Here is a 13654-nt window from a genome sequence, read left to right on the forward strand (position 1 = left end):
CTGGCCCTGGGTGGCTCCTCTCCATTACCTTCCTGGCCTCAGGGGTCTTTGAGTGTGCGCTCTCTGGCTTAGATGCTCCCAAATTTACTGACTTTATTTTACCACACTACAAGTTGATTTTATGGATGTGCTGGTCTGGTTTGTCTCATTTTTTCCAACATTTCCTCCAAGGTCCTCGTCCCCAACTCTGACACTCTGAGTCTAGTTGGCAGAAAAGATAGGTAAAGTTTGTCATTCACTTTAATTCTGTCTGACAGCTGGATGATCCAGCCATCACTCTGAACCTGGGGCCAGGTGCCAGAGAGTGACTGCAGGAGTTAGTGGTGATAACAACCTCTCTGCAGATCGCTGGGCCACTGCAAGAGAGAGAGTTCTACCTGATCTGGTCTATTTTAAACTCAAGGCAGCTGTATTCAGTGCAAGGCTGCATCCCTAAAGACCTCACGTAAATCTCAGCTTGCATAATTCATGACCAACCCTGACCAAAGATGATGGACATTTTTTTGACAGCTAAAGTGGCCCAGCTATGTGGCAATAGCTTAGAGGGAGCTTACAACTTACACGGCTCACCATAATGCGATTTTTTATTTGTCCGAGGATAAAATGGCTACAAACCTGAGTATGAAACCCAGAAACATCATTTAGCTGGCTGTGAGAGGCTGAGCAAATTTCAAAAGCACTCTGAACCCAGTTTCTTCATCTGACCCACCTCATTTTTATAAAGAACTTGATAGGGACTTGGAACATTGTAGTTTCTCAAAAATGGTAGTTCTCTGTCACTGTTTATGAGCTGGATGAGGATCCTACCCTGATCTTCTCCAAGTAACTCAAGATCCTCGAGTAGTCTGACTATATGCCTGACTGGGGCCATCACAGGAGGAGATGGAGGCTCTCTGGATCTCAGGATTCAATAGACCCTTTGGTGTCCCCAGCCACTCTTGTTTATGATGGAAGAACTATTAATATATCTAATGTGTATCCAACGGACCAAAATATAACTATAAAATCTCCTTAGATCACAACCTTAGGATCAAGAGAAGTGCATTGCTGACTTTCTCAGATAGAATGATGCCAACCATAACCCGTTTTGTCAAGTACAAAAAAAAAAATCAGCTAACACGAGCTGTCTGCCTCCACTGGGTAGGGCTTATGAGAGAGACACAATGCAGCATCAATGCGGCGTACCTGGGAAGCCCCAAGAAAGAACAGCATGACAAACCCTGACTCCGCTGGAGAGTGAGAATGGCTCAGCCAGCCACCTGTGGCCCATAGCTCCTGAACAAAGGAGGAAGCACCCCAGAGGAGTGCACCGTATCCAAAAACAGATAATGATGTTCAGATCAAGTCCAAAATACTTGCAGCCAACTTGTCCAAACTCTTCCCTCATGTGACCCAAACATCCATTGTCAGGCTCCAACTCACCTTGGGAATGATTTGCACCCCTTAACAATTGCACACCTATCTCACATCTCCATCCACAGGCAGGGGAAGCCTTCAATGGTTCAGCATCACAGAAAAAAATTGTGGAAGGTAACCAGGTTGCACACTGAGGTCCCCTCCCCTCAGCAGGATGGCATTGTCTGGCTCTGGATAACCCCTCTGTGTGTGTCAGCTGTGACATGGGGAGCCCAGAGGCACCATCCACCTTTCAGGGCAGGAAACTGAAGGCAGAGGCAGAATGGATGGCCTGCTGACCCTTCTTCTAATCCTAGATTCCTCAAGCCATTGGAAGTCTCTGTTTCCTTACTGGAAAAATTGGGAGCGATAACACAGAAGCCACAGAGTAATTATGAAGATCAAATGAGTCCATGTATTCCAAAACTGTCAACTCAAAAGAGACACAAACATGAATAATAACTATTACTCACCTACTCCTTAATCAGGACCCACTTAGTAGTCTTCCGTCGTTTCAGTTCGGGCTGTTCCAGGGAGGGAACAGATGTTCAACGAACACTTAGCAGTTGCCTTAGTGACTGACTCCAGGACTACTCCTGGTCAAATTCTTTACCTGCCATCTATCTGAAAGTGAAAGTGTTAGTTGCTCAATTGTGTCTGACTCTTTGCAACCCCATGGACTGTAGCCCACGAGGCTCCTCTGTTCATGGAATTCTCCAGGCAAGAATACAGGAGTGGGTAGCCCTTCTCCCAACCCAGGGATCGAACCCAGCTCTCCTGTGGAATCTTTACCATCTGAGCCATCACTCATGACCCAAATAGTAGGAGAGATGTGGTCACAGGTACTGATAAGGGGTCACATATACCCAGAGATGAGGATAGGGAGGATGAACCAGATCTTGCCAGAGTGGAAGAGCTCTGGGGTGCCCTGGAAAGGGGACAGAAATGTCATGACTTCTTGGTGATACAGGGGTTCATCTACCTCATCCCTTAACAGATCTGAGTGGGTCACTGGGAATCTTTTGATGGTATTCGTCTCTCTTTCATCTTTTACAAAATCTGGAGCTTCCATTCATGTTCTTAAAGTCCTCTTGCAGAGGTACAGGCTCAAGTGTTTATTTTGAAAGTTCTCATCTTTTTAGACAAATTCTCTTTCGGTTGAAAATAATTTGCATCCATGTGTGGATTCACCAAAGCAGCACATTTTTTCTTATCCTATGGATAGGATAAGAAATCACTGGTTAACCTGATCTTTATTTTATAATAACCATATGCCATGAAGAAGCAGTTGCAGTTTTACCTCATCAATCATAAACTTTCTGACACCTTAATTCCAGAATTCCCAAAGAGAAGTCATTGATTGGATGGTGACAGTGGGGCCAGGACTACAAAGTCAGGAAAAGTTAAGAATAAAGGGCCCATCAGAGGGGGAACAAAGGACATGAGAAATGCTTCTGGAAGGGCCAATGGCTGAGGATAAAAATCAATATTTTGAACATTGGTAATGCAGGGTCCCTTGTAGGAGCCCTGGTCTCTCGGCCCCACACAGCCTGGGAAGGTGCAGATGGCAAGACAAGCAGATGGGCAGGTTCGGGAATAGCAGGGTAAGGGAAGGGAGGGGCAGAAAGCAAAGCAAACCAATATAAGTGGCAGGTTTGTTCACACATGCTTAGAGAGAGAAAAGACAGCCAAGCCCAGCGTAACATGACAGCCTGGCAGGATTATTATTCCCAGAAGCTGGGACACTAAAATATTTCAGCCAGTTTTCTGCCTTAAACTCTCCAAGGGAAATACTGCTAACAAAGGCTGCCCATGTTACGTGCTTATCATGATGCAGAAATTACCATTTCCTCCTCTTTGGGTAAGACAGGCTGTCACAACCTTTGTCTCCATGGCACTGGGGCTGTGGTCACCAGCTGGAGGCTTCCACACTTCCACTCTTATTTTCTCACCACACACGTATGCATGTAAACACGTGACCGCACGCATACATACAAACACGCACACACGAACACACACATGCTCTCAGCAACAACGCAGCCATCTGGACAGCCATGCTCTCTGATGACACCTTTTTTCTTCTCCATTCTGACAGCTTAAACCCAAGAATCATCTGCCATCAAAGATGCCTGGTATTAAAAGAGGCAGAACAAGTCTCAGGACTGGGGGGAGGGGGCGATGAGGAGGAAAGGATGGAGGATAGAAGAGGTCAAAAATTGGGAGCTACGTGCAAGGAGAGAGAGCTCAGCTCCTGCTATTCCACTAACAAGCTGTCCTTTTAGAATTTGCTGATTGAGAAAAATCCATAATTCCAAGTAAGATCATGGTCCACTGCCTATGATTCTCATCATTGTCTATAAGAGGTGATCTTAACGTCCCCTTTGCAGCCTTGAACCTTCCCCCCAGGGGGGACATTGCTCATTTCTCTATTTCCTTTGGTATTTGCTGCATGAGTACAGCATCTGATGCTTGGGATACACTACCGTGCAGCTCTGCACCTTGTGTCTACGCCCTGGAAATTTTTCAGTTAATGAGTTTCATGGGAGGAACAATGGTGTCCATGTGTTACTGTATCCCTCACAGTGTCTAATCCACAGCTCGGCACACAGTAGATGCTGAATAACTGTCTCAATAATGAGGGAATAAATAAACAAATGAGTGAGTACATGAATGGACTGATTAAATGGGTTTTAAAAACTGGATTGTTGCAAGAGGTGTGAAATGTAATAAAAGGAAAAGGTCACAAGAGAAAAAGACATGGAAATAGAGAAGAGAAGAAAATGTATTCTGAGCTATGCAGTACAGGGATGTACTGGCCATCAGGATCGATCTATTATAAACTGTCTGAAGTCTCTATAACAGTGTAGCATTCATCTGAGCACGCTGTAAAGGAGAGTGCACTCTTGAATTACATGGGTTTAACTGAAAAATAATCTATGAAGGCAATACTGACAAGATTTCTGGGAAGTTGCTTTCATTGGGTTTTCTAAGAAAGCAACACTGGTATTCTCAAGATTGCACAGTGCTTCTGCCCATCCACCCACCTACCCATCCATCCATCTGTCCATCTGTCCATCTGTCCATCCATCTTTCCAAGGATGTTCCTTGAGCCCTAGCTGAATGTGCAGAGCACTGGGTCCTGCGCTAGCCTGAATATACATCTTTGCTTCTGTACCAGGCACAGGAAAATCCCTCAGAATCCAGCTCACTCTCAGAGGTGAAACCCTACCTCTCCACGGTCTCAATGCCCATCACCTGATACCTTCACTGCTGGGAGGAGGCCTGGGGGCAGACTAACGGGTTGAGTGTGGCTGCAGCTTTGTTCCTGCACAGAGATGGCAAAGTGTCAGCCCCACAGACAGACAAAAGGGGCACAGACACCTCCAGACTTACCAGCTTGGTTTGTGGTGATGTTGACAGAGACATGCTGTGGGGGAAAGGGACTCTTGCTGGAGACCCCATTGACAGCCTGGATGTCAAAGGTATACGGGGTATGGGCCCACAGGCTGCTGATGGAGACGCGACACTCGGTGAGGCCCAGCTGCCTGGGCACGAACTCCACGTTGTCGTCACAGCGGGAGCAGCTCCGGCGGTCTGCCCGGCACTTCTTACAGATGATGTTGTAGGTCACGTCATCCCGCCCACCCGTCTCCCGAGGAGGGTGCCACTCCAGAATGATGGATGTCTCATTGACGATGGAGATGACATTGCGGGGACCTGATGGGACACCTGTAGGGAGACAAAGAAAGGCCCAGTGAGGTTGGGTGGAAGCTTGGCCAGCTTCTCTCCATCCCTCTTTGGTGTGACCCCACCCTCCTCATATACACATATCCCCTCTGCTCCCTCAACTCCAAACAACCATGTCCCAATCCTTTCTGAGAAAAAAGGACAGACGGAGATGACAACCTGTTGCCAGCTCCCCGTTCAGTCATCCCAGTGAGGCTTTCCTTCTTTGAATCATGTCTGCCAAGGGAGAGGAGGATGGAGGTCTTGGATACAAGCCCTTTTGTTCTCAGGACTAAGCTGCCTCCTCCAGGCAGCTTTAGCATCAGTGACATGTATGTATATTGGACTCTTACTGGATTTCATGTCTCTTCTTAACTTGTGGAGAACTCAAGGGTTGGAGGACAGGAGTTACCTCTCCTAGGACTCAACATATTCAGGCATCTTGCATACAATGTCACACAACCTGGGATCTATGTGGTTTGTGCATGGCAGTGGGAGTGTTTCTCTGCAGGATGGGCTTCCAGAACACCTGGAGAAATGAATATTCACATTGTACGAGCTTTGGTGCACGAAGCCATGTTGGGTAGGAGACCCACACGGCCACTATTTCTTACCCCATGATACAAGAAGAGTATAGGGGTTTGTCCCAGACACTCTGCTAGCTACCAGAGCTGGTCTTAAGCTAATATGGCGCTCCAAATGTTGGTGGTCAGATCTATTCATGGAAAACAAGAGATCTGAACAGACCGTCTCTCCTACAAACCAGGCAGGCTCACTGGGACTCAAGGAGGGCAGCCTCTTTCCTCCGGACAGTTCCATCCATGGCTGCTGTTCACACGCCTGCAAAGGCTGAGATGCCTTGTTGCAAAACTCTAGAAAGCTTGGTTCCTAGTAGGAGGGCAGAATGCTGCTAAATTCATAGCTGCAGTCCTGAGCATTTTGAGATCCAGTTGGAGAATCTCCTGATCCACCTGATGGAAACAGACTCTGCCTGGAAGCCCCTCTTCTGAATGGCAGGCCTGCGGGAGCCACTGCTCTGGATAGTAATGCATTCAGAATTCACGCACGTGACTGTCGCCAGCTGAACGGAGACATGTGTAAAGCGGTTCATGCTGGAAACAGGAATCAAATGCCAACACACAGAATGAGGGAATAACAACAAGGTCGGGGGGCACCAGGGAAGGATTCTGTGTTGAATCAGTCAACAGCAAGCAGAAAGAGCAGAAAGCAAATATTAAATCAGATTCTATTAAAACATGAAAGAAAATCAGTGCTGCACTATATAAAGCTCATTAGACCTGAGCTAAAGCATAGTTTTCATGCGTGCTTGTGACAGGGCAGGATTCGTGAAGCATTTTTACTGAGGTCTTGCAAATAGCATTCAAGAATTCCCCACCCATCTGACAGGAATAAACATCCATCTCTTTTGGAATCAGTGCACAGCTAGTACTGGGCAGGCATTGGGGATTGCCCTAGGTGGGCGTGGCCAGCCTTGTCTCACACCACATTCATCATTAACGCCCATATTGGCCAGTGCCTGTCTTAGACCTGTCTGTTTGCTCAGACAGATGGGACTCAGACCACTAGCTCCCCATGGTGAATGCCCTCGCTGTCTGACTCATTGTCACAGCAGACAGCCTAGCCTCAGCCACAGGCCACTGTTTCTCACAGTCATAAAAATTACATTCACCAAGCACTTGTTCCATGCCAGGCATGGGGTAAATCCTTTAACCATATTATCTTGCTATATCCTGTGGCATCCTCTGGTTATCACTCAGAAAGCAGCCTTGGGCGGAGGGGCAGAGACAGTACTGTTAGGGAGAGTGACCATTCACTCCTCCCATCCTTTGGAGATGCTCCCCCCCACCCCGATTCCAGTTACCTCCTCTTGTCCTTGAACTTCAACTTCATCCTCTCCCCTGACTCTACTTTCTCCACTTAAACAAGTCATTGCCATTTAAAACCCAAACATGGTCACCTGGCATATCTTTCTCTGTGTTGAATGTCCCCTCTTCACTCTCCAGCCAAGCTTCCCCAAAGTGGAGTCACACATCACACAGGCTCTCCTCTCTCCCTGCTCAACCACCTACAGTCTGGTTTCTCCCCTGCTCCTCTGTCATGCCTGCCTTTTTTTTTTGACAGGGGTAGGGTAGTGTGTGTGTGGGGGGTTCCCTACTTGGCAAATCCAGAGAATTTGGTCCTTACCTTCCTAACATACTGTGTGGTCACTGGCCAGAACATGGGGACCCAACACACTGTGCATCAGCCGCATCTCCTTTCCTTGTATTTTTTCCTTCCTCTATATCTCTATCACCTCACAAAAATGGGTTCCACCAATTTTCCTTCCCTAAAGGAAAGCCTCTAATCAATCCTTCAACATCGCTTTCCATACCTCCCATCTATTCTCATCCACCAGGGTGTGAGTTTCAAAATGTACATGGGATCATATCATTCTCTGCTCAAATACCAGTTATTTAAAAGTTTACCCTCCTTTCCATATCCTTGAAGTCCTCATATGGACTTGCTGCTCTTGATTTCATCTCTGGGTCATATTGTGACCAGCAGGAAGTTCCCGCCCCTGTCCTGTGCCCACCAAACTTGCTTCACATTCCTAAGCATCTGCACTTCATTCTCTTGTTTGTCCGGAATTCCTCTCCTTCTATCTACTCGAGGAACTCTTTCTCACCATTCCAGATCCAGCACATTTCACTAGGAGACTTCCCTGATGCTCACAGTCATACACCTCTCCTCTGGGCTTCCATAAGCCCATTTCTGGCTGTGTAACTCAGAATCATATGGAGGTGAGAGTTGGACCATGAAGAAGGCTGAGTGCCAAAGAATTGATGCTTTTGAACTGTGGTATTGGAGAAGACTCTTGAGAGTCCCTTGGACAGCAAGGAAATCAAACCAGTGAATCCTAAAGGAAATCAACCCTGAATACTCATTGGAAGAACTGATGCTGAAACTGAAGCTCCAATACTTTGCCCACCTGATGTGAACAGCCAGTTCACTGGAAAAGACCCTGATTCTGGGAAAAATTGAAGGCAAAAGGGGAAGAGGGAGGCAGAGGATGAGATGGTAGGATGGCATCACTAATTCAATGGATGTGAACTTGGACAAATTCCAGGAGATGGTGAGGTACAGGGAAGCCTGGCATGCTGCAGTCCGGGGGTTGCAAAGAGTCAGACACGATTTAGCAACTGAACAACAACAACTCAGAATCCACCATCACACTGCAATGGGCTCTTCCTAAGCATCCTCACCACACTATGGTGTCCTGGTGAGCAGGGGCCGGTAGCTGGTTTGTCTCCATGATTCCCATGCCCAGCACTCTGCCTGGGGGAGGCCCCATTCTACCAGTTTTCGACCTCTGCTCAGTGTGCAAGGCTGTAGGTCACACGTGTGCACCCTCCTCCAGCATGAGACAGAAGCCCTGCGGTGGGGCCGAGGGAACCTGCAGGAGCAGTGAGGACCCTGTTGTGCCCCTGAGTGGTAGAGTGAAGCGAAAGTCGCTTAGTAGTGTCTGACTCTTTGCAACCCCATGGACTATACGGTCCTTGAATTCTCTAGGCCAGAATACTGGAGTGAGTAGCCTTTCCCTTCTCCAGGGGATCTTCCCGAATTGAGCCCGGGTCTCCTGCCTTGCAGGCGGATTGTTTACAGACTGAGCCACTGGGGAAGCCCAAGGGGTAGAGGTTTTGGTGAAACACAAGTGGCAGGAGAGAAACTGAACCATCCCTGATCCATCTGCGTCCCTGGGAGCTGAGGAGACCCACCCTGGTCGATACTTTGTCCAAGTCTGTTCGTTTGCTTCCCATTCAAGAAGAAAAGTAGTGGGTTTCCGTGAATGATGAATTTTTCACGTTTATTTAAAACAGCCTTCATATGAAGCAAGCACGTCTCACCCATGGCTGCGCTCCAGGGCACACGCATCTGTGGGCCATGAACGGCAGTCTCTGGGAGCCATGGTTGCTGAGTCCAGAGCTACATAAGTCTGAATCCTTTCCTTCCAAGATCAGGAGCAGACTTTAATGGCCCTCCCTGGAGAGCAGACTCAGACAGCCAGGAGAACCTGAACACCTATCTTGTGTTCTCAGAAGCCAGCATGGTGCCTGGGTTCACAGCATACCCTTGTGGAGGTGGCCCAGGTCTGGGCCACCAACAACTACTAGAACCCCATTCATTATTTGTTTAATCACTCACTCTTTAAATAAATACTTCTGCACTATTGTGGGCACTTGGGAGATAGAATAAAGCAAACCAGATGAGCTTCTGCTCCCGTGGAGTTTACATGGAGGGTGGGGGGCAGGAAGTGACAGAAAAGAATAGAGAAATAGAGATAAAGGACACAGAGATAAAGGAGATGAATCCAGATAACAATAAGTGCCAGGAAATAAAGCTGCCCCTAGGCTCAGATTGCCTCCCTGCAATGCTTCGCTCCTGACCCTTTTCCTATGAGGTCCCTTCCAGGACAGGCAAGCCAGGCCCAGTGTCTGGGCAGCTAAAACAATGATGGTTCCCAAGTCCTGCATTGTCCTGATGACAAGGATGCATTTCTGCAAGTAGGTAGCTTGGATCCTCCTGTGTCTGGACAAAGAGTCTGACCATAGCAGAGTTGGCCTCCAAATAAATCTTCCTAAAGGAAATGTCAGGGCCACTTCCTACTCATCTAGGCTGTAGCCCCCTGTTTGGGGTCCTCCCCCTGCAGAGAGAATTTGTCTAGCACCAGGTCCCCAGCAACATCCTTAGGAAGGAGGCCAACTGAGACCAGCAAAAAAAAAAAAAAAAAAAAACTTTAAAAGGTGGAGTGGAGAGGGAACCAGAGAGAAAAGAAAATTTGCTTTATCCGTCCTCAGAAGCCCTCAGGAAGTGCGCTGGCAGGGCTCAGAGCCAGGGTCTCCTTGTCTAAGCTCCCTGCTCTCTCGTCCGCGTCCTCGTTTTTCTTAATTACATACAGACAGGCTTTTTGAAGCCTCTCTGATCTGTTGCCACGGTTACTACTGATGAAAGCTTCCTGCTAAAGGGGCTAGGAAAACTCAGTCCTTTTAAAGGATGGGAAAACTGCTGAGCTGTGATTCTCTGGGTAGGAGGAACATTGTGGATTCTGGACTGTGGGGATGGGTCTCCAGGGTCTTCCAGGATGTGCCTGAGAGGTTAGCTCAGCCCACATGAAGCATGGATGGCACTTTGAATTCAGAAATTTAGGCAGAATTTATCCTTCCAGAGCCATAAGCTACACCAGTGTTGTCACACTGAGATGAAATCTCCCGCTTCTTAATGTGTTTCAGGCCAGATGAATTTTTTTTTTTTTTTAAGAATTGAGAGACAGAGTGGGTGGGAAAGAGTAGATGAGTTTATCTGTATAAAGCTGGAAATAAGAGCACTCTTGAGTAATCAGAGGGGAAATATGCTTAAGACAGGTAAGCCTCGAAAGCCACTTTTATCAGGAATCTTAAAAAAGCCAACATATAGTTTCAGAATTTAGATGTGAATTTCTGGCTGGTCCAAAGTACAGAGCAGGCAATGTCCAGCTAACTGTGCATTGCTGTTGCTAGGGTTGGTGTCCTTGTATCCCCCACCATGGAGAGCAGATGAAGATGACAATCACAGGAAGGTGATATACTCCTAGGAGCCCCCCTGTGCAGGCTGGAATTGGACCCCTCTGCCTAAGGCCAGAGATGAGGTCCTCCCTTGTTTGTGAATGACCCCTTGAAGAATCTGATGAAAGCAACAAAGCTTTTCCTGAGAAAAATGAACATGTATTTGAACATATATGCAGGTTTTCAGAGACTCTGAGGGATCTCTGAAACCAACCAACAAACCTCTTAAATGTTTTCAGCAACAAAATTAAAAAAAATATATTCTCTTGTTGGCAAAGCTTAGGAATGTGAACTTCTAAGCCTTAATTTTCTCATCTGAAAAATGGCAGTTTTGAAGATTTAATGAGATAATAAGTCCAAGGGTTTAGCTGTGTGGCTGGTACACAGAAAAACTCAGTTAATGTCAGCTGCTATTAGTATTAGTATTGTCATTATTGGATGATCTGGAATCCTGACCTTCTCATCAAACTAAGGCTAATCTAGTTCAGTCACTTATTCCTTGAGCAGAGACCCACTCTTGAGCAGATGCCCAGACCTGTGCAGGGAGCCATAAAGATACAGAGGTTACACCCCATAATGTTGGAGAACCCATATGTTTATTACTGAGACAAGATCCCTTATCTATGGAGTACTGGGGATTGTGGACACATTTAGCTAAGGATCAGAGCAAGTGATCCAGACACGAAGAGTTACAGACAGATGTTTGAGGAATGGTAAGATCAATGCAGGACAGAATTTTTCGAGATGGTGTCTGGGCATCTTGCCCACAGATTGGAGCTGTACTTGGGGAGAGGCACTTGGAAAGCCATTTGCTCTAATCTATGCCCTCTGGGCCACCTAACCCTTGCAAGCACCCTCTAGGCAGAGACCTAGTCTTGGGTATGGGGCTGCGTCTCCAGCACAGTTCCACACTTTTTGTCTTTTGGGCTTAAAATCTCTGTGGCACTTATACATCTGCTTCCTGGTCTCCCAAAAGGTAGTCTGACTTTAGCACGGTACCTGGTCTTGCTTGTTCTCCTTCCTCCTGTGGGCAGGGAAATCCCTCTTTTATACTTCTAGAACAAACTGTGTCCTCTACTCAATATCCTCTTAGGAGAAAGAGTTGAAATAGGGTCTGTGAATGAGCCAGAAAGGACATGGGATACTCAAGAGTCTGGGATGCACAGGTAGTGTTCTCATGGCTAAGAAGAGTCAAGACTGTGGTTTGGAAAACTAACTGCATATTTTAATGTGAGTTGAGGGTTAAGAAGGGATAGAAAGGGAGATCAGAAAATAACATCATAGACAGGGGTGGCAAAAAAAATTATGTTGTGAGGGGCCAGGAAGACATATGAGGAGCAGGGCCAGAAGGGTTATCGAAAATGATAGTACTATCAGGACATCTCTACTCATGGCCCACTGTGACATACCTACTTTAAGAAATTGTGTCTGAGTGACTAGAAGGCTTCCTAGAGAACAATAAAGGTCTTTAAGATTTTATGGAGAAACAGGAGTCAAGGAGAAGAAGCAGACATGGAATTGGGGGCTGTGGAGATCTAAAGAGGTCTTCTATCAAAGCAAAACATGCAGGAAACTAAATCAGCCTGGTGGTTATGCCTTTGTCCTCAGTACAGAACATAGGGCTGAAAGCAGAATGGGCTGGAGTGTAACATAAGCCAAAAAAGGGAACATTTGCACTGTCAGAAAGGTAGTAGAGTTACCAAGTAAACATGAGGTCAGCTTCATGTTCAGTTGCGGTTCCTTCTTTGGGTAACTTGTTATTTGAAAACAATGTCAAAACAAAAAGCTCTCTGTATTCTCTCTGGCTGCCATGTGTAGCTTTGACACTCTTCAGCCTAAGTTCAGCTCTCAGTCTTTCTCTCTGCACTTCTCTTTTCCTCCTAAGGCACCAATTCCTGTTCCACCGTTCCTTCACTAGGTGTAGATTTCCTGGGGAAGACTAGACAAGAATGACCACTACGCTAGAGGAAAGCGTTATGATGCACGGGACCATGCTGGTTCAGCACCTTGGAGAGGGGCATGGATCGGCTTGCTCTCACTTCTTTCACTGGGATTCCCTGGATGGCAGTAGGCAGTTTCTAAAGATCTCTTGCAGGTACCAACAACACATAATAATAGGAGTCTGTGACAGCAGAGGTTGGAAGGTCTTGTCTTTGGAGATGGGATGGGTATATGACTATCTGAGGCCATGTCAGGGGACCAAGAGGAAGCTATCAGGAATCTGAAGAAAAGCAGTGGCATCAAGTGGACAGACTGCTGAGGCACACTCCATGCAATAAAGAAGCCAAAAGGGGCTTAGGATCTTTGGAAAAAGCAGACCAAGTGTTGGCTATAATTTATGAGGGACAAAGACTAGACAATTGGAACACTGTTTTGCTCAAGGTGAAGGTGGTAATAGCTCAAGTCCTAAAGTAGCTTTTCCTAAAAGGGAGTCCGTTGTGCTGGGGGCTTGAGGCACAGAACTGGAAAGCTGAGTAAGGTTTGTCTCTTGTAACCAGTAACCAGTACACTGGTTACTCCCCCTAAGAATGTAGGCTGTCTCTCCTGAGGCAAGGAGGAGAGGACATTGAAACCTGGAGCTGTCCTGTTGCTTTACTTTTCCTAATTGCCCCAGGGGCAATTTTATATTGCTTTGAATGAGTTTAAACTAGACCCCAGGGACTGAAGTGACAGCAGCAGCAGTAGCAGGGACATGCCTTCCTGTGAACAGACACCTGTGCCATCTGCATGGACATCTGAAGGACAAGGCTTTGATTTGGTTACATGTGTTTGTTTCATACCACTGAGTGAGTGATTAATTTCAGTAGTTCGTCTAGAAGATTTCTACAAGGATCATCTGAAAGATCAGAGAGATGGCCATGGTTTCCATTTTAATAGAGTTCTGCATGGAGTTGTGAATTTCATTTCAACAACAAACCCTACATGCAAAGTAC

The 13654-nt window shown here is 46.7% G+C and overlaps 1 protein-coding gene across 1 annotated transcript in view; it reads right to left on the bottom strand.

Annotated features, from left to right (window-relative positions):
- EPHB1 (EPH receptor B1) overlaps window positions 1-13654 on the bottom strand; it is a 316781-nt gene that overhangs the window by 120274 nt on the left and 182853 nt on the right. Inside the window, exon 5 of the mRNA XM_068969291.1 lies at window positions 4789-5124. Coding sequence (XP_068825392.1) covers window positions 4789-5124 — 336 coding nt within the window. The remainder of the gene's footprint in view (window positions 1-4788; window positions 5125-13654) is intronic.

Source organism: Capricornis sumatraensis, chromosome 1 (genome assembly GCF_032405125.1).
Source record: "Capricornis sumatraensis isolate serow.1 chromosome 1, serow.2, whole genome shotgun sequence".
NCBI lineage: Eukaryota > Metazoa > Chordata > Mammalia > Artiodactyla > Bovidae > Capricornis > Capricornis sumatraensis.